Source organism: Pelodiscus sinensis, chromosome 4 (assembly GCF_049634645.1).
Source record: "Pelodiscus sinensis isolate JC-2024 chromosome 4, ASM4963464v1, whole genome shotgun sequence".
Lineage (NCBI taxonomy): Eukaryota > Metazoa > Chordata > Testudines > Trionychidae > Pelodiscus > Pelodiscus sinensis.
The window spans coordinates 129097818-129119016 of NC_134714.1; the positions used below are offsets into that span (position 1 = coordinate 129097818).

General features: G+C 55.5%; 1 protein-coding gene across 1 annotated transcript in view; it reads right to left on the reverse strand.

Annotated features, from left to right (window-relative positions):
- Window positions 1–2275: 2275 nt before the first annotated feature.
- NUP160 (nucleoporin 160) overlaps window positions 2276–21199 on the reverse strand; it is a 54226-nt gene continuing 35302 nt past the window's right edge. Inside the window, exons 22-36 of the mRNA XM_075928872.1 lie at window positions 20694–20792; window positions 20224–20343; window positions 18582–18677; window positions 18356–18450; window positions 17008–17104; window positions 16826–16931; window positions 16423–16583; window positions 15420–15480; window positions 13401–13511; window positions 10880–11003; window positions 8913–9014; window positions 8241–8382; window positions 5222–5347; window positions 4630–4734; window positions 2276–2879 (exon numbers count right to left, since the gene is read on the reverse strand). Coding sequence (XP_075784987.1) covers window positions 2793–2879; window positions 4630–4734; window positions 5222–5347; window positions 8241–8382; window positions 8913–9014; window positions 10880–11003; window positions 13401–13511; window positions 15420–15480; window positions 16423–16583; window positions 16826–16931; window positions 17008–17104; window positions 18356–18450; window positions 18582–18677; window positions 20224–20343; window positions 20694–20792 — 1632 coding nt within the window. The 3' untranslated portion in view covers window positions 2276–2792. The remainder of the gene's footprint in view (window positions 2880–4629; window positions 4735–5221; window positions 5348–8240; window positions 8383–8912; window positions 9015–10879; window positions 11004–13400; window positions 13512–15419; window positions 15481–16422; window positions 16584–16825; window positions 16932–17007; window positions 17105–18355; window positions 18451–18581; window positions 18678–20223; window positions 20344–20693; window positions 20793–21199) is intronic.

Sequence of the window (21199 nt, forward strand, 5' to 3'; positions counted from 1 at the left end):
GTCCATCCGTCCAGCCCCTGGTGGGGGTGTGTGTGTGTCCGTCCATCCGTCCAGCCCCTGGTGGGTGTGTGTGTGTGTGTGTCCGTCCATCCGTCCAGCCCCTGGTGGGGGTGTGTGTGTCCGTCCAGCCTGTGCGTCCTCCCTCTCAAGCCCAGTGCTGGCTCTGTGTGTATGTCGTGCCCAGCCCAGCTCCGGGTGTGTGTGAGTCATGCCCAGCCCAGCCCCAGGTGTGTGTGTCCCACTCAGCCCAGTGCTGGGTGTGTCCTGCCCAGCCCGAGCCCAGTGCCAGAGGTGTGTGTGTCCTGCCCAGCCCGAGCCCAGTGCCAGGCTGGGTGGGTGTGTGTCCTGTCCAGCCTGAGCCTGCAGCAAGCCCTATCCCAGTGCTGTGGGGTGGACCTGCCCGAGTTTAACCACAGCCTCTGCTTTTTCTCCCTAGCTCTTGCGCAGGAGGGCCGTGCGGACGCCCAGTAGGCGTTTCTTGTGCAAGAAAGCCCTATGGCTAAAATGACCATCAGAGCTTCCTTGTGCAAGAAAGCACCTCCACTGCCATAGATGCTCTTGTGCCAAAGCACATGACAGTGTGGACACATTCTTGCACAAGAACCCAGCAGTGTAGACATAGCTGGGGGTGGAAGCTAGCCCCAGGTAGCTGAACTGGGCTGCCTAGAGAAAAGGACAGATTACTCTAGGTGCAAGCTGTCATGGATTCACATATCTAGTGCTCTCATATGGTTCTGTAACAGTCCTGGGAAGTACCCTTCAGTGATCAGTCCCCTTAGGGTCCCGCTCACTGGGGTTTTACCTCTTGGTGCCAAGGCGCAGGGCTTTTGGCACCCTTCTTCATGCCGCAAGGCCACTGCTGGTGGGGGCAGGGAATCGCAGCCGGGACCTGAGAACGTGCAGCCACTGGGTGATGAACCACCTCAGTTGTCCTGCGCCGAGGAGACGAGGTAGAGTCTAGGTCTGGGGCTGCTGAATGAAGGGGCTACCTGCCCATCTTTATTCAGCTGCTAGCTGGCTGCATGGGATGAAGGGCACACACTGCTGAGCAGCGAGTGACCCTGATGGATGGGAGAATCCAGCCTCCCTCTCTTGCCCAATTCTCTTCGGTTAACAAGGGACATGGGCTAGTTGAACCCTGCACGACCAAGCTGGATGCAGCCTCGAGTGGGTGAGGCTCCTTGGCCGTTCACCGAGGACCCGAAAGAGGCCCTTGCCTTAGAGGTTGCTCAGAAAACAAACAACAAATGGTCCCTCAGCACCTTAGCAACTAACCAAACGTAGCTGGTGGTATGAGCTTTCGGGGCACAACCCCCTTCTCCAGCAGGGTGCACTAGAGCCTGACGTGAGCTCCAAACTCACTATTTCAAATCCCTTTGTGCTACAAGCCCCAGCTGCCCCCAGCCTTGCTTTGCACACTGGCATTCCCCGTGAGGCAGGGAGCCTGTTCCTCTGAGGTAGAGGTGGCTGCCTAGGACAGAGGAGCCAGACACGGACGCAAACAGCTCTTGCAAGCACCAGAGGCAGGTCTAGGAACTGGTGCCCTACAGGCAGCACGTGCAGCAGGGACAATCTTCCCTGGTAGGGGCACCTCTGAGCCACAGATTTCCTGCCTCCTTTGTGCGTCTCCATCTGGCTTCCTCTCATAAGCGCGTCTGCACTTCCCTGTTCCTATCTCCCTTGGGCCCCCAGCCAAGAGCCTCAGCCGTGGACCCTTCACAAGCTGTCATCCAGCTTCAGCGCCGCAGTTCCACCACGACAGAGGGGCTAAGGAAGGGAGCGCATGCCCCAAATCCCAGCCTCAAGCTAGCTGCCGACTCAGGCAGAGACCACAGCAGCGAAATACTCTTCAAGGCCACAAGGGTTAGTATGTGTGTGGGACTGCAGCACCTGGGAGCCTTCAGCATGTCCACAAGGTGCTCTGCGGGCAGAACAGAGGGACCAGTCCCCGCCCCACACCCTCAGCAGAAACTGGTGTTAAAGGCAAGCTGAGATGGTCTCCGATTCGGAGGCCGTCAGACGGATGAGGGCTGCGATGCCCTCGTGTTGAGGAGTTTTCTTCCGTGGGGTGAAGCGTCTCTGAAGCATCAAAGGTGCAGAAGTTGCCAACTGGCCCAAAGCGCCCGGTGCCAGACCAGCATCTCCTGTCAGCCAGCTGTCGCCTAGCAAAGCAGCCTTGCACCAGTCCCATGAGCACTGCAGCACAGACGTCGAGCCAGAGCTCCTTAGCTGCCGTGTAGGGCCCCGCCCCATTGCAAGGCTTAACGCCGCCATCTCCACGCCGGCTTGTAACAAAGCCTCATTTTATTAAAGATCATTGAAAAACGCCACAATAAATAGAGATGACCTGCCCTTTCATTCCCATTTATAATACGGGCTGAGCCTCGCGGCCAAAGGCATTCAGTAAAAACAGAAACGGAGGGACTTGGAGTTTGTAGAGTGGGAGGATGACAGCGCAACAAACTAACCCACCGTCCTCTTGGCTGGAAGTGGGGACATCAAAGCAATACAGAGGGGGTCTCCCACGCAGTAAAAAAAGAAGCTTTCCAGGCCCCTGACTCGTGCAGGGAATGCTGGTTTGCACCGGTCTGGAAAAACAGACTTTATAGAGTAGCACCAGCAGGCGTGCACGGGGCGGCATGGGACCCCCACGTCCCTGCTCGCGATGACAGCCCCATGCAGAGATGGAGTCTCAGGCGTGGAACAGTCCCTGCAGAACAGTGCAAGCTCTGCCTGGGGCTCAGTGACTACCCCTGGCAAGCAGCAGGGGGTTAGACAGGCCACGCCGACGGCTAGTTCCGGCGATACAAGAGATCTCGGGTTGCCAGGTCGACCTGTTGTTGGTAGTCCTCCAGCTTGTCCTGCACCTTCTGGTACAGCTAGGAGAGACGAGGGAGCAGCCATCAGGAGAGACAGTGGCTCTGGGGACAGATGGGGCAGTCGTGCCCTTCCTGTCCCCACGCAGACCCTCGCAGTCACACCGGCCCTTCACAGGACCTGGTGGTACACCCTGCTCCTCTGCTGTGCCTGCTAGCAGCTCTGCTTTCGCCACACCCCCACGCTTCCCTCCATTTCCCCACCCCCGGAAGGACACAGACTGCATCCGAGACCCCACACTGAATGGAATGGCAGTATCTGCGGGCTGGCCCACGCCCTCGTGAGGAGCCGAGTGGCTTGTCGAGTGGGGCACCCTAGCTGCAGCGAACTCCCATCAGTAGGGCCCTGCCCAATTCCCAGCCATGCAACATGCGCCACAGACTGTGAAATCTTGTGTCCCCCCATGAAGCCTGCCCCCCGCGTGCTTACACTCAGTGTGGCGCACATTCCACGGGGCAGACCAGCATTCCTCAACCAGAGGTCTTGACCCAAAGGGAATTGCAGGGGGATCATGAGGAATTTTAGGAGGACCACGGTTTTACACCCTGACGTCCAGGCCGCCTTTAGAGCTGGGCAACTGGAGAGCAGTGGCTGTAAGGCACTGCAGAGCTGGACTCCTAGCCAGCAGCCACCGCTCTCCACTGCCCAGCTCTGAAGGCAGCACCACTGCAGTAGTGGAGCTATACAGCACGGCTACCCATACAATAACCCTGTGCTCCGCCGCCCCCATGACTCCTTTTTGGGTCAGGGCCCAACATTACAACACTAGGACAGTTCAGACTGAAATGTCCGAAATCATGAAATTCACCATTTTTAAAATGCCAGGCCTGTGAAATTGATCAAGATGGACGGGGAATTTTGTAGGGTTCTACCCATCAGCCTGAGGGATGCAGAAAGCCCGGAGCAGGATGCATGCTGCAGCGCTCCCTCCTCTCTGCCTGGCCATACCCATCTTGTTCCTGCAGCCCACTTCCCGGGGGGGGCCCTGGCGGGCCACGGGGTGCCCAGAACCGAATGCCAGCATGCCAGAGTGCAGGACCTTCCCCCGTCCTGCAGGCTCCTCTCACTGCTCTGCTGGCCGCTGTCATCCTGCTCTGGCAGCTTTGCCGTTTTCCACATGTCTCCCTGCTCTGTGCAGGAGGCAGGGCTTTGCCAAGCTCCATCCTTCATGTCCTGCCCAGCTCCTCCTGCTTTTGCGAGGGAAAGCAACTCACCTGTCACCCTGCCCCCTCCACGTACTGGTTACTCCCCTTTTCAACTCAGTCAGGAAGTTTCCTAATCACTCCACTCCCTGCACTAGCCCTCCGGGCATCGGCCCTCAGCCTGGCCATTCCTGATCACACCACTGACGCCCTCTGCCTGCTTGGCAAAAGGAGCCTTTAGACATGCAGGTGAGCGGAGACACTTGCTCGACAATACAGGCCTCCAGTGTCTTGCCATGGTCCTTCATTCACTCGCTGAGCTCACAGAAACAAGCCCCTTTCCTCCCAAGGCACATCCTTGGCCGACTCCCACTCGGGGGCACCAATTCCAGATGCTCATCCCCCTGCCAACGCTTTTAAACGTCTTCCGTTCCTCCTACTGGTTCTGTGTTACAGGCAGATCAGATGGAGCCCTAGCAGACTCATTTCAGAAAGAGCCGGCTCCCAGCTGCTCCCTTCCTCCCCAGTGCCTCCCTTGGTATTGCTCCCACCCTGGGCAGAGCTGCCTGGCTCGGCGCTTTGGGCGGCAGCAGGGCGGAGCCGTACTCACCACCGCGCTGTGATGGTTTGTCGTGTTCTCCCCCAAGGCCTGAAGCAGCTGGTCAATAGCCGAGTACGGAAGCCACACCATGGGCGCCATAGCAGACAAGGGACGCTAAAGGGAAGAGCAGCCATTACTAACTGCAGCACTAAGCACGTCTCTAGAACTTTTAACCTACAGACCTCAATTATCAGCACTGTTCAGACCGGGAGCCAGGTCCAGGGGAGACGTGACTTGCCTCCAGTCCCCCCGCAGGCCAGCCGCAGAGCCGGGCACAGAACCCATGTGCGCAGTCCCAGCCAGCCCTCCCTCACACTGGGCTACGTGCGCTGCAGAGCCGCTCAGCGCGGTGGCAGGCAAGGAGGGAGTCACCGGGGCCAGATCTCGGCTTCGGAGGAGCGAAGACCCCGGTGACGGTCCCAGCAGGCACCCAGCCAGGGAGGTGCAGCTGGAGGGGCTCCGCAGTGAGAAACCCAGTCCCAGTGAGGAGATGTGCGGCGCCTCAGCTCAGAGCGGGCTGCCCTCCACAGCTAAGGCGCTGGGAACGGTCCAAGGAGGAGAGCTGGTGGGGGGAGGGGGACGCGTTTCAGCCCTTGCCTACCTCAATGCCAAAGTGCTCGTGGCCCTTCCCCAGTAAGGCGTCCACGTACTCCAGCACCAGGTCCACAGCTTCCTCCAGGAGGGCGTAGTTCAAGTAGAGACGAAGGAGCTCGGCAGCATCCACCTTCTGCCAGCAGACAGGGTTAGTGAGCGGCTGGGTCTGGGAGGCGCTCACAGGCCTAGCAGCCGCTGCCTAGAGCACAGGCCCGGAGCCTCTGGGACCGAGTCCCTTTCAACCTCTGACCCCAGCGTGGACACTCCAAGCTCGGGGGTCCCCGGGGAGGTGCCAGAGGCCAGGGTTCCCAGCAGGGTTCTCGGGCTCTGCTGCCCGAGCCACTCAAAGCTGCCAGACGTGCTGGGGATCTGCCCTCAGCACCGGGCAAGGGTTCTCTGAAACCAGAGGAATCGCACTTGGGGTTACCTCGCCCATGGCACCAGCCCCTCACAGGGCTGCACAGGGCCACACAACAGCCTCTGCCAGCAGCCAAGAATAAAGCACCCTCCTCGCTCCTGGGGGCTCCTGCCCCTGCATGCTTTGTCCCCGAAGCACCCGGTCCCCTTTCTAACAGCCCCTGGGACTCTGCTGGCTCTTACCTCTCCTGGCTTCTGCATCTTCCTACACCCTCACCCCCCAAACGGCCTGCCAGGCAGCCCGCTCCTCGCATCTCACCTGTCCGCACAAAGCCCCACCCACTGATGCCCCCTAGTATCTCCTAGCCTGCCCTTAGAATACTCTTCGGGCTTGTATGTGGGGTGTCTCTTACTGTTAGTGCCACAGCTTGCCTTACAATCTCACTGGACGAGCCAGGAGAGAAAGGAGCGCTGTCCCTCTCCACTGTAACTGTGCTGGGCCAGAGACAACCACACGCCCGGCATTTCACACACAGGTCTGACAGACTGCCCACGGCACACACGGGAACCCAGTCACGGCTGCCATGCCTTGGGGAAGTTTCTTTGCATTTCCTTCTCAAAGGAGCAGAACCGTAGCTGAGGCTATTGTGGCTCCGCTAGAGTGGAGCTGTTGCCAGATTTCTGCCAAGAATACGGCTGCTTTCTGAAAGTGGGGTCAGCCAGACTTCAAAGCTGACTCGAGTCATGTTCCCAGGAGCCAGAGAAGTGCAAGTTTCAGACTGCCCGGTTACAGCAAGCCACGCTGCCACCACTACAGAAGGTTACAGCCAGTCTCTCCTTTTCACTCCCTCAAGTATCTTCCCCTGCGGTTGAAATTCAAGACGAAGAAACAAACAAGCCTCCTCATTTGAGCTCACGCTCAGAACGAGCTGTGTCCCCTACCAGCTGGACCATCTGAACGTCAACCAATCTCGACACATTTCATCGCCAGTAGCGAAGGCTGCCCAAGAGTTCCCATTCTAAGACCCTGCTTTCAGCTGCTTATCACTGCGCTGAACTAGTTGGGCTGGAGTGTCCCATGCTGCATGCCACTGAATGAGTCAGAATAACTCACTGTTTTGCCCATGACACAAACAATTCCTCCTACCCTTTGACTGGTAAGCTCTAGCACCTCAGAAAATTGAAATCTGCCAGAGTAGGGGGCTACCATGGTGCCACAGATGTGCCTTTTGCTCTCCCCATAAAAATCTGCCCAAACCATCAGAAAGTCTCCATTTGCACACGGTCAGAAGAGACCTGCTAAAAATGTAACAGCTACACTAGCCAGTTTCCACTTGCACTGAGCATGCTCCATCCCTGGGCTGCACAGAGCAGGATTTTCCAGCAATAGCTAGTCCTGGCAGCCAGGCAAAGTGGCAGTCTCCATGCTCCCCCTGCTGGTGCCTAGGCCCCCCCCACCCTGAAGGGGCGGAGAAGGAAGCTACCCATCTAGAATGCAGAAGTGTGAAGATCTGAAGAGAAGGGGCAGGAGGCTGGGACAAGGACAGCTGTGAAATGAGGGCCTCGTCCCTCTCTAGTGCCTGCCCTCACCGAGGACGACAACCAACTACTGCTGCCAAGTCCGTATGAGAACTACATGATGAACTGCCAAATTTTCAGTTTGCTTCTACAAAACTCAGAGAAAACGACATGAAAATGCTTTACAAGAAGAGCGAAGCTGCAAAACAGAGCACATGAGAGTCTCCAGGTGCCTGAGCAAACTGAATTTGGCTCCCTTGTGCAGATGCATTAGCAGGGCTCGACTAATAATACAATCTAGTTGCCCGTGGTGAGTAGATTATGACCCGAAGAGCCGGGTTCGGGCGATCTGCGCATGCCCTGTGCATTAGGACAGTCTGTAATTACAGAATCCCATATTTTCCACACGGCTGCTGCCTCATTCAGCGCACCCTCTGCCCTGAAGAGTCCTGCCCCCTCCAGCAGACCCCTGCCCCCAGCGTGCTCTCCCCTCAAGAGCCGCTGACAAGCCATCCTCCCAGCACCTTCTTCACCTCAACAGAGTCCCGATATCTACAGCAACCAACTAAGTTCCTTAGTCAGAAGCCCCATCCCTACCTCACCCGGCAGCCCTCTGTTCCCCAACCTCCTGCCCTTCCACACCCTCCAAACACAGCGGCCCCAGCCACAGGGAAAATTACTCCCCCCACAGGTCTCTCTGATCCTGTCACCTATTGCAGTTGCCTACTTCCACCCTTTGCAGCATGGCCAGACCCAAGGTTTAATGGCCAAGCTGCCCCATTCTCCTGGCTTTGTAGCAGCTACGAATGTGACCCGTTTCCAGGGCTGGGGAAGGGGATGTCTAGTTTGGAGATGGCGCTGTTTGGCCCTGGACACGGTCTTGGCTTCTGCATGGCGGCAGGGGCTCGACACGCAGCAGGAGCACGCAATCCCGCAGCAGCTGACGTATCAGCAGGGCTTGACAAACCGTGGCAAGAACTACTCGCCAGCCCCGCACCGCGCATGCGCCAGACCGGTACTGTGCATGCACGCAGCGCCGGTGAATGGGACGTGCGGAGCGACCGGCTGAAATCTACTCACCACGGGTTTGTCGAGCCCCGTGTATCAGAAGCTGACACACAGCCCCGCGACTGTGGCTCCCCTTCACTTACCTTGTAACTATTGATAAGCCAGTTAGGCAGCGGCACCCCATGTGAGAGGAGCTTGTTGATCACACAGTGATGATGCAGGTGGTTCTGGGATTTGTATCTGTCCAGGTAGGAAGACAGCAGCCGCCAGGCCTCGTCTGTGGCACTAGAAGACGGGACAGAGCGTGTTAGACTGAAATGGGGGAGCCTGGGCTTTAGGCTCCGACAGAGGGGCCGGATCCATATGGAAACCAAAACGACTGGCACGGAGAGGGAGCAGCCAATGGAAGAGGAGCTTGTAGCCAGATACGGGCACAAAGGGAATTCAGTGTTTCCAAGGACTGGCAGTCTGAGGCTGCTTTTACCTGAGGGGGGGAGAGGAGCGGGCCAACCGCGTGTGCTTAATGCTCACGCTTCAGACAGAGCACTAACTAGCAGACCTGAGCGCAGTGGCGAGGAAAGGTGAACACGCGCTACTGCGGGGGAAGCAAGGAGGCTGCGTGTGCATTACCCTGCCAGAGTCCCGGCCTCTTCCCCAAAAGCTTTGAGGCTACAGGGTCCCCCCAAAGCACCTGGAACCCTGGGATTTTGACAAACCCGAGACCATTGGGTTTTGTCAGAGCTTTTTGTCAGCAGAAGCTGCCGCAGCACCTGCCTTGGAAGAGCAGCCCTGAACCATCTCCTCCTGGACCCTACCTGGACTCCTTGGTGGTAATGACGGACGAGAGCTGGTTTGCTGCCAGCCAGTCCCAGGCCTCTGCCTGAACCGCTTCCCCTCCGAACTGCAGTTTGATGCATCTGGAACACACAACATCCAGCACAGTACAGACCTCGCTGCACTGAAAGCCGGGGCCCTGTGCTATCCTCCCTTCCCACAGCTACACCGTGAAACTGGTCAGCCAGCTGGGGCCTCCCCAATGCTGTTCCACTCCCAGTAGCTCCTGGCTTAGCTGGTGGAACAGGAGACACAATGGAAACTACTTGAAATCAAACTCTTCAGATAGGTCAATTTAAAAACCTAACCCCACCCCCCAACCGTTCCTAGGGGCCAAGAGCCCCCCAGTAACCCACTGTGACGTAGTGGGGGTACTTGCTGGGCTGTGGTGACCCCTGCTGTCTGGAGCAAGACCCAGCAGGGAAAACCTCACTATGCAAAGCTAATGCCAAACTTGTTGAACCAGACACCCCCCATGGAGAGGAACAAAGGAAGGTGGATGCTGCCCTGGCTGGGGGGCAGGGCTGGAGGAGAGTTAGTTAGTTCCTGTCTGGAAAGCAGGGGAGAAGGAGCTGGGGAGGGGGGCTGGGACTCCCCTATCTCAAGGGGAGCACTGAGGCCTCTTAGCCCCAGTTCCTGTAACCAGATTACATCTGTGCTGTGCTGTATCCTGGAGGAGCAATAAACCACCCTCAATTCCACTGGCTGGTGGAGTCTGTTTGTGCCATTTCAGGGTGCAGGAGACGGGGGACCCCCAACGCGCCGTCACACCCACCAACCCAAACCAGAGCAAGTAGCCCAGTGTGCCCGAGGCAGAGCCGGGACACTAAGCATGGGGGTGTCGTCGGCATGTGCCAGCAAGCAGGGATGGCCTCGAGTGCTCCCAACACAGACCCCTGTGCACCACAGCCTTTGCACAGGCCAGCGCTCCTGGGATGAGGCAGCATCTGGAGAGGAGAGGCCAGCCCCACACGTGCGTCGGCAGCCACAGCTTGTGGAGGGCCCCTCCGTGCAGGTCAGCAAGCACGGAGCCACCAGCAGAGGCCAGCAGCAAGCGCCCAGAAGGGATGTATTACACGCCTGGTTTGATCGGGCAGGCCTTTTGATTTTTGGAGCCTAGGGGGAAGCCCCTAGCCCCAATGAGTGTCCGAGATCATGTGAGGTTGAAAAACTCCAGCAGAGATGTGCACACAAGTGTGGGACTCTCCCACAGCAGCTCCATGGTGCGCTCTTAGCTCCCCCCCACCCCAGGCTGGGGACAGGGTAGCGCTAACCCTCTGACACAAAGCAGGGATGGTGCTCACTTTGTTATGTTGCATGCAATCTCTACTGTCCTGTGGGAACCCACTGTGCCTCAGTTTCCCTGGGCACTGCACCGCTATCTAGATGGGGATGAGGATTCCGGGTGTGACTCACTGAGGGGGGCTGCCCAGGCCAGCAAGGTCACAATGGCCCAGGCTCACAGTAACCCTGCGCCTGGGAGGGGGGTGTGACCAGCTAACACCTTTTGCCCAGAAGCAGAACAAAGGCTGGAGGCGGGGCTGCCTGCAGACAGAGCTGGGCTGCTGGGGCATGTGAGTGAGTCTCGCTGGCTTGGGGCGCAGAGATGGGGGGGTAGGACTCTGGGCTCTGATCCCCCCTCTCTCCAAGATGGATGGTGCTGGCTGCTCCTGGTTCTGTGCTACACTGTGTCCCTGTGAAACAATAAACCTTTTGTTCTACCTGCTGGCTGCAGACGGGGGTGCATGGCCCGGTGGCTCCCCACCCCTCGGTGACCCCTTCCCTCCTCAGTTAAACCCAGCTGCTTCCGAGAGCACCACTGACTAACACTTTCAATTCGCAGACACGGGAGACAGCTGGGCATTGACAGGCCAGGGACATTCCAAATCCCACAGAGCTTGTGCAATGCACGTTCTTCAGTGTTTGTGTTATACAAGGCGTCACGTACTTGAAAGCCAGTCCCTCAAAGACAGGCGTCAGGGGGAGTTTGAAGGTCTGGCAGAGCGAGACGGCTGTGTCGAAGAGGCCAGCCTGAACCAGGAGAGTGACTATTTCTTCTGGCGAAGAGCTTCCTAGGCAAACAGAGCATCCCGTCAGTGCATGCCACAAAATGAACATCCCCACACACCTCCTTCAAACGCAACCCGGCAGCCTGGAGCGACTCCTGACGGATAGATTCTCCACCAAAGCTACGCAAGGGCAATGCACTGAAAGTCAGGAAATGCTCCACAAGGCAACTGGGCAAAGGGGCAACGTTAAAAACAGCATAAAAAATATAGTGGGAGAGTCTGGAAATTACAGAGAAACACGCTTGGCTTCAATGCCAGGAAAATTGGCTGAAACAGTCACTCAATGCCTAGAAAAGTCTGAAGATTCTGTAACCTCATTCTCCAAAACGGCTGGATTATAAATCACTCAATCAGCCCAACACAGGGGTAGGCACGGAAAGCCTCCGCCTGGATGGTTTAAGCTTGGCAAAATTATAATGGATCAAAACAGATAATAACTGAAAAGTGTGGGGCAAATTTAGCCATAAGCGCCGTTCGGTCTATAAACCAAACCCCTGCTTGCCTCTTGGTAGCAGGGAAGAAGATTGGTGGGGGCGTTCTCACTCTTAGGCTGTGTTCGTGTGATGCTGCCAGCCACCGATCTCAAGGGCTGAAGAGGGCTCCTGCCTCTGGGGTGGAACACAGCAGTGTTGAACACCACAAAAAGCCCCACAAGGGTATGTGAAAACTACTGTATCCAATTAAAACGGCAGGGGAAGTTAAGCAGGCAGAAGGGTAATTAACTGAGTTGGAATTTGTTGGAGGAGATGAGAGCCAGCGACGCTTTAGAGATTTACGCCCCTCCCACCACCACCTAAACTTCTGAACAGCAGCAGCAAAGAAAGTGACCAACAGCAGCAGTGCCCCGGACATTTGTTAAAGAACAGCCTGAAGGAATCCTCCCCATTCACATTTCTTGTAGGAGCCTAGATTCCCAGGCCAGACGGGACTGCTAGGACCATCTTGTCTGACCTCCTGTGTGACACAGGCCGGAGACGTGCCCCCAAATAATCCCTAGCGCAGAGCTGTGAGGAAAACACCCAGTCTTGACTTAAAATTGGTCAGAGAATCCACCATGAGCCTTAGCAAATTCACTTCCCTGCCATTGGGTGGTGCTGGACCTTTCCCTGCTAGACTGAAGAGCCCATTTGTAAATACAGAAGATCTACCGGGCGCTGCTCGGGTCCTAAACTCAATTTTTGGTTGTCAGAAATAAAATGACAATGTCCAGGCTTCATCTGCTCTGCTCTGGGGTGGGGCTGGGGAGGAGGGGTTCAGGATGCAGGCAGCCCCAGCGAGAGAGTACCCCAGCCCCCTCTCACTGCAGCAGCTTGGGGCCAGGTGACAAGCCCCTTTCCATGGCCGCTGCAGCTCCAGTGGGCACAGCTGAAGGAGGGGTGCATGTCTCCCCGCTGGGGCAGGTCCAGGTGAGGCTGGGTGGGAGCCATGGAAGGACCACCTGTCCCCCAACAGCAGCAGCTCTGTGTTGGCTGCCATGGCTGGGAGGAGGCTGGGGGGGGGGGAAGAAGTGAAGCACCCCCTCCCTCTAATACCGAACTGCCATGGTTGGCAGGGGGTGCGGCTCCCGCTCCCATGGGCCCCAGCATGGAGTTGCCACAGCTGGCAGGAGGGCACAACCCCCAGCTGGCCCAGAACAGAACTGAGCCCACCTGGAGCCCTTGTTCAACATTCACTGAGTTGTCAGTTCTGAGGCCTGTATTTGATCTGGTGATAGTGTCTCATAAAACCGTACAGAAAAGAGACCATCCCATTCCAGGCACATCCCACTTTCCTGGCCCCACCAAACCCTGCCCGTGCTGTACGTTACGCTGAGAGGAAGCTGTCTATCGAATCTGGCGGCCCTAGCTCTCACCATTTAGGAGGAGTTCTGGAACAGACAGACTGACTCACTCTGAAATGTACAGCAGATCTGTTCCCAGTGCAGGTACTTATAGACTGTATTGTGGGCAAGCCAGCCCTTAACCTTCCCTTCGTTTAGCTAAACCACTGGAGCGCTCTGGTGAAATCTAGCCGGCAGTCAGACAGCCACAGCTGGCCCGTGCCAACTGACTCAGGCTTGTGGGGCTCGGGCTCCAGGGCTGTTTGATTCGGGTGTCGATGTTCAGCCTGGGCTCGGACACTCTGCGAGGTGGGAGGGTCCCAGAGCTCCAGGCTGAGCCTGACTGAAAACTTCAATTCAACAGCCCCTTCAGCCTGAGCCCTGGTCCGCTGTCGGACAGACCCTTTGATTCTCCACCAAACTTCGGGGTTCCCATTCCAGTAGAGCCTGCTCCATCCCTGGTTCGCTTGTGCTGATGAGCGCCCAAGACAATGTGGCGGCCAGTGCAAAACCCTTCCACGTCACCCCTCGGCGCATCCGAACCAACCCCTATTCTCTGCAAGCAGTGTCCCTGTTCTTACCTGCCACAGCAGCTGTGGACGGGTCCTGCTGGGCAAGCGTCAGTCGGATGCGAGCCAACATGCACTCCTTCTCCAGATCCTCCAGCTCCAGGATTTCTATGTGGCGAGCCGCTGTACAGAACAGACGTGTGTTCAGAGAGTGCCCCAGGCGGACTGTGGGGCTCACAGAGGGGATGGGAAAGTCCTGGCTTTACAGAGCTTATGGTCTAATCGGTCACTACATAGAGGATGACTGGGAGGCAACGTACCAGTGATCAAAGAGAGCCAATGCGGGTCATTTAGGGGATACATCTACACGGTCATCTACAGCACACACGGACCGCTTTGACCCCATTACCTAACCCAGCTCCGGTATCTCTCTGTGTGCCGCAATCACCCCTCACAACTGCAGCGGAGGCAGGCACTAGCTCAACCCTTCCACAAGCTGATCACACAGGAGAGGGGGCCGGGACGTGGTGAATCCCACTTGCAGGAGAGAGTGCGGAGGCACGGCAGACGAGGCCAGAAAGGGAGCTCCAACCACCAGGCACCCGTGTTCCCTGTAAGCTGAGCACTTCGCCAGCCACCCAGAATTCAAATGCTGGCCTGCTGAGTAGCAGAGTGACGACAGCTGGCAACCTGTGTTTCTATTGGCGGTGCACATCAACACATCCCTCGGTGCACACAACAAACATTAACCTGCACGTGGATGGACAAAACTAGAGGTAACACTGATGCTCTCCATTGGTGCTCCATATGCACCGAGGCACGTGCGGATGTGCACCACCAGTAGAAACACAGGCTGCTGGCTGTGGGCACTCTGTCAATCAGCTGGGTGGCATCTGAATCTCTCCAGAGGGGCCACACAAGAGCATCACTTACGGGAACAATGCCGAGCACCCTCTGAAAGAAGCTGCAATGGCGTGTAAAAGAAACCAAGTTAGAACACGCTCAGCTGTGGTGACTAATGGGCTTCTCCGCCCCATCAAGTGAGTCACATTAGGTACCTGTCGACTGTAACCCTGGCCCTTCCTCTCCCTGCTCCCTCCATGCTCACATCACAGCTGACGTGGATTGCAGGATATTCAGGGTAGGGGCCACCTCTGCTAACGCTGGGACCGCACCTTGCCCTGTCTGCAACACTCAATGAACGGGAACGTTACAAACAACCCGAGTCAGGGCAGCCAGAGGTGAAAGAGCGACAGGGAATGGCCCACTCCAGCTTTAGGAAGGCTGCAGAAAAATGGATCTTGTGGGGACGCAGCATGCTGTGCTCAAGCATATAACCGGGGCACAGAATAAAGCAGGGTTAGACTTGCCTGTGAATCTAGAACATACTGGCTCTCATTTTAGCAGGCAACAACTAGCATTTGCTCTCAATACTTTAAATGAGTGAAGGACTTTTAGATTATCTGTCTTCCAAATGGCTCCTCTGGGCAGCATGCCATTGGACTGGCATGTTTGTCTGTTCCTCTCTTGACCTCTGGAGTTCAATTCCAGCAGCCAATTGAAGACCAGCATTCAACCCGACTACCTTCCCCTTGCTAGTTGTTAACTCCTACGCAGCATTTAGACAGATCCAGTTAAGAACATTACAACTGCCAGATCCAGGCACTAGACACGTTTTTTTTAATCGTTTCTTGCCTTTGGAGACGTTAATAAAACTAGAGGCAGATGCTACGTGGCACCCAAGTCGTATGCTTTCAGAAAATAGGCAGATACTGAAGTGAGGATAAATGCACTCGTCAAATGACGCAGAGGTCAGAGTTAATTTTGCCAGGCTGGAATATGCACTTCCCTGTGGCTCGCTGGGAGCAGGTCTGTTATGCAGACTGGGTTTTTTATACATCCTTTTTTTTGGAATGTTAAGAATGTGAACACCAAGGCCACGGGAGGGATTAGGGAAAGGCAGCACACGTTTCTAGTGGGACTTTCAGTGGCATAGAAGGCTGTGGAAGGAGGGAGCCCTCTCCCCAGGTTGCTAGCAATTTTTGAGTCAAAAAGCAGAGTGCTGGAATACAGGACATGCTAGCGACTTACTTGGGACGGCCATGCATTCCCCATCGTGGCTTCTCTTTGGGGATGCCCCGGGGCGTTCATACTGCCAGGAGGAGAAAAGGGTTAGCTGAAGTTGGATTTTGAAGGGTAGGTCACTTCTCCTTTCCCATCTAGTGCTGGATGTCACACCTGTCCCACTGGAAGAGCTGTGGAGCTTTTTAGCAATTGCAAAGGACACATCTGTATGGTTCTGGTTACAGAAAGCAGCACGAGTCTCACGTATTCTCCTCCACCCAGAACACAACAAATGCAGCAAGATCTCACTTGCTGGATCCTAAGTGTCTGCAGTTACCAAAGAAACAAAACTACCCAAGTTAAGGAGAACTAAGGAAACCAAGGACAGAATTTGTAGCCTGGTCCTTGATTTTAGCTATTCCCCCCCCCCACCTGTATGTGATGGAGGAATTAAGGGCCAAGCCGTCTCCCCCACTTTTGGAGGGTGACTCCTAGGGAGAAGTGAGCAACTAAAACAAGCACAGCACATCCTGACCAGGACCAAGAGGTGAGCTTCAGGGCAGTTACCATGACTATTAGGTTCAGAGGACTGAATCCACCTGCGGAAGCCTCTTCTGGCTGCAGTCCAACCCCAGAGCTTCCTGCAACAGGGGAAGGCACTCGGAGGTGGGTCTGATCCTCTCCCCCCTGACAGTGGTGGTGCAGTGGAAAAACAAGTCTTGTCCCTCCCCAGCCTGGCTGGGGCAGCTGCTAGAAGCTCCCAGCAGAAAGGGGGAGATCAGATTTCCTGGGAAAGGGTTTATTTCACTGTTTATGGCACATTTTTCACAGCTGTGAAATTGGCAGGGCCCTGCCTGAGGCCGACCTCGCATACTCTATGTGTAGCAGGAAAGGCAAGCGAACCCCAGAGGGGACATCAGAACAGCCTTACCATGCAGGCACCTTCACAGCGAGAGGGGCTGCTACTAAAAAGCCAGGCCCAAAGCCAGCACTTGGTTTTAAAACAAGCAGAAGGTTCCAGCTTTCCTACCACTGCTCCGGAAGCCGGCTGCACTATCCACGCGTATTCCGGCCGGATCAGCCGCAAGCAGTTGATGGCCGCAAGATAGCAGTTCCCTTGTTTCTGAAGCCCTCGGAGCGTCCGCACCTCCCTGCCCAGGCGCATGCCGTACTCGAACATCACCGTCCCAGCTGGGGAAGAAAATGTGAATGTTTCAGCACAGCAGAATTCTCGTCCCATTGGACTGACTCCACCGGGGATTGGCTGGGAGGCACTGGCTTGGCCCAAGAGACAAGGAGTGGTGCTAGCTCCGAGAGAGCCCATTGCATCTGAGCCAACAAAGAGCGCATGCAGGATACAAAGAATAGCTGTAGAGCTGTACCAGGCAAGGGGAGAGCAGACCCCAGGGACGAGTGACGTCCGGCAGCCTTACCCTTGCGATAGTTGTGCCGGTAGATGTGGAAAGCATAGAGCAGCTCATAGTAATTGTGAGTCATCAGGTCCACGGCTCGAGCTCGGGACTCGATTATCCCCACCACCTAAGACAGGGGAGAAACAACTAGTTTTCAGCCAGCTTCCCCTACCCTAGTTTTCCCCCCGCGGCCGGTGACTTACCTCGTTATGGAGGTTCACGTAGGGGAACTCCACCAGGTCCTGCAGCTGGGAGCGCTCGCAGAGAACCACCACCAGCTGGCGCAAACAGTCCAGCTGCCTAGGGAGAGACCAAGGCAGAGCTAGTCTCATGAACGGGGACAGGCAGGCCGGCCAGATGCACATCTGCCAGCAGGGCAGCTCACAGCTGCACAAGCCTCAAGAGGTTCAGGTTGGTGACGGGGTGGGGAGGACTCCCCATCGCATTTAGTGTCAGGCCAGGCTTTTGGGAGGAGAAAAGGGGTGGTGGTGGAGAAATTCACAGGAGGCGTGGCTGGAATCCTGAAGCCTGGACAGAGGAGTCCAGAGAAGAGAGCTCCCCCTTCCTAACTGGCCAGGAGGTGAGGGATCCAGACGAACTCCTGCGCTGCCGAGTCCCACACACACTCTCCTGCCCCCACAGGCTTATGAATGTGATTGGGTGGGGAAGCCTCTCTCTGCCTGGCTGGGAAAGACAAAGTGAACTCTGCCCCCCCGGGCCGGTACCCCTCTCCTGTCAGGAAGGGGCTTCTTGGACAATGGACGGTCAGTTGGATCCCGGTTAGTGTGGGCTTATAGGAGGGGTTCTCCAACTATTTTTGCTGGGAACCCCTTTGAAAATACTTCAGTCTGTGATGGCCACTTCCCCCCCACCACACCATGTCACGCAGCTCTGAAGGCAGCATGGCCAGCAGCAGCAGTGCAGAAGCAAGGGTGGCAATATCACTGTGCGAGTGCACACACGGCTTGTCATCCGCAGTGAGAAGGAGCCATGGCAGCAGGCAGACCCTCAGTTAGCCACAGCCAGGTTACAGGGTTTGAAATCCAGCACTCCATCTACACTTCGTCTCGCCCAGTGCAGACAAAGCCTTTGCTGGGAACCCCTGGGGCCCCAGCATGGGACAGCCAGCAGCTGGGTGACAAGCCCCAGGAAAACATAGGCATTTCTCTCTGCAGGGCAGCCAGGAGCTCTCCAAGGGCTACACAGAAAACTGCTGCCCGCTTGCAACAGGGACAGTGCTGCCCCACCACGCTCGCTGCCGCTGACCTGCCTACCTTCCTGGGTACAAGCAGCCCCTAAAAGCGGCTGGAGGGCTGGTTGGTACTATGGTTTCACTGGTTATACAGACAGCCCTGGCAACACAAAGCCTGTATTGCTGTCCCATCTCTCACAGTGCTACGGCGCAAGGGCCCACATGTGACTAGGACAAGCAGCGTAAACATCCCGCAAGACGGCAGTGAACGTTCTGTACTAACAGCGGAGAGAGCACGAGCTGGTCAGACACTACGTGCAGCCCACAGATCAGAGAGCTGAATGACACAAGGATGTTACCTGCTGGAATCTGGATTCTGGGTTAAGGCCTCGTACGCTTGGCTATTGTGCCCTAAATCCAAGTGATGTTTGAAAATGCAGGTCCTCAAAGTAGCCTAAAACACCAGAGAGTGCAACTTTGGTCAGGCAATATTCTCTGTACCAGTTAAGATCAATTCTTGGTACTACGCAATAGGTGCTGCATGGAAAAACCTTAGTGTTTGAGCACAAAAGAATGAACGCCTACCTGGCTTCTCCAATCATCAGCTGCTTCTGTTATGGCTAGAGTAGCTAACTGGATGACCAGTTCAGGTAAGCCAATAATATCCAGCAATCGCAGGACCTAGAGAGAAGACAGATTCTGGTTTGGGATGCAGCAGCAGCAAAGAACAGAGAGAATTTTGTTTCGTTTACCACGAGGAAATTATTTCCACATTCACTGAATTCAGGAAAAGATTCTGCTGACATTTGTAATAAAACAACCCACAAACCACATCTGTTTTCCAGCAGATGTCAAGAATGGAAGGTTTTAGCCCCAAATGGGGATGCTTATGAACTGGGGGATTGAGTCAAGGCATCGGGGTGTTTCTCAGCTAGGGACTTTTCTGCAGAATCCAACCCACAGGATTGTAACTCACAACCTAAACATCTCTATCTCGCTATTTAAACACCCTGATGGGTGCAAAACTTGCCAAAGAACAAGCCTGTAAAGCAAAGGCAATGCTGTCCAGAGTGCACGTGTGTGCAGACTGGAACGGCAGCAGTGAAAGATGCAGGCTGCTCGGTTCATCTCAATGGGCATTGACAATTCAAATGGCAGCGCACAAACCATTTCAGGGCGGATGATTCCAAGAGCGATATCCTTAACATGCTTACCTGTCAATCCTGAGCCCCTGCTTACACCTCTCCAGGTGCCAAAAGCACCAGCTGGCCCCTACTCTGCTGCCCCCAGCTCCAAACCACCTGGATAACTTCTTTGTACCGCAGTAGCACCCAGGAACCTGAGTCACGGAACAGCTCCCCACAGGGCCAGGTGCCGCAGAAAAGACAGAACGAAGACAGACCCTGACCCACACCTACAACCTCAGCTGCTAGCATAATTCAGCTAGGCACGCAACAGAATTCACAGATGAAGGCCAAGAGACTCTCACCTAAAGATTCAAGCCCACAACTGTGTGCGCCAGAGCATCTCTTTCCGAGCCTGGATGAAAGGCACGGAGCAAGAAACTCTATCACCTCCCTAGGTCAGTTACTCCAACAGTAAATCACCCTCCCTGTAAAACCCTGGCATCTTATCCCCAGTCTGAATTGCCTGGGCTCGGTTTCAACCCCATGCTGCTTGTTTTGCTTCTGGCCGCTAGATTAAAGCCCTCTGCCATCTGAAGTCTCTTCCCCACGCTGGTTACAGTCTCCAAGAACCAAGTTACCTCTTAACCTTGTCTTGGATCATTTAAACAGACCAAGCTTCTGATGTCTCGCTCTAAAGCAGCTTGTTCTCCAGACCTCAAGCCATCCTTGGAGCTTACTGAAAGCCGAGGGGCAGAGTACTCACCCACCTTTGATGTCAGACACACACTACAAGAGATGCTGTGCTAACCTGTTTCTTTCAGTAACAAGCCTCGTTTTGTATTCACCCAGCAGCAGCCAGAGATCTGCAGGCTGCACAAACCTGAGGGCCTTCTTGCAAAACAGACATCTTACAGGTCGAGATGTGGCCCCAGATCTAGTGGAGACCATTTTGTGGCCTTAACCATAGAAGCTGGCGCAAATCCAAGTCTATAGCACGGCTGGAGAAAAGCCTGAAGCATGAAGATCAGCTGCCCATGCAGCATGCATGGCCGAACTTGCACAGCAAGTGCCAAGTCACTGTACTGTCGTGACAGCAATACCTTGTCATAATACTGCAGGCGTGGGGTGGAAGCCATCTCGCCATCCTCGGCTCGGATCAGCCGGTCCAAGAACTCCTCTTTTCCAACTTCTGATGCAGCTTGACAGAAACAATCTAGAGCCTGGAAGGAAAATAAAGCTGCTAAGCACTCCCTCTTCTCAGGCCATATGTCCACTTACCAGAGGATTGATGCACCAGTGATCAATTTTCCAGGGTTTGATTTAGTGGGTCTAGTAAAGACTCACTAAATCAAACACCAAGGGACTCCCCCCCACTCCCTGGAAAGTCAACTGAAGTTTCTCTCGTTAACCTCAGGAGTTGGCACTTTTCTGAGCAACACATCTGCTAGCCCTAGGAGCAGAATGTAGCCAGCAGCCAGGCAAGCATGACAGCGAGGTTCCCCACCCCCACCGCTGAACCCTGCGGACGGAGCAATGCCCCACTCCTGCAAGTCAAGAGGCTATTTTGTACCTTGTGCCCCTCGCCCATAACCAGGTAACACCTTCCCATCAGGAAGCGACAAGAGCCCACGTTCACATGACACCAGGGCTGCAGCAGGCGAATGTATTCCTAAGAGACAAAGGCATCCTCAGATCAAACACACAAAAGCTTTAACATTCCCTTAACAGCTGGTTATGGAACAACGTGCACCCGTATTGCCACAAGACAGTCCCTGTTCTACTAGAGAAACCTACTGGGGATTTCAGCTTTAGATTCCCGCAATGCCACTTTAGCAGCACCCTGTGACTATAACACTACAGCCTAGCACAGAGCCCCAGGGTGACTCCATGTTCTGCCGATTCTATTCCTAGATCTTAACCCTAGAACCATAGCACACTAGAACTGGAAAGGACCTCGAGAGGGCATCGAGTCTGGTCCCCTGCCCTCACGGCAGGACCAAGCACTGTCCAGATTATCCCTGAGAAGGTGCCTATCCAACCTGCTCTTAAATATCTCCAATGATGGAGATTCCACAA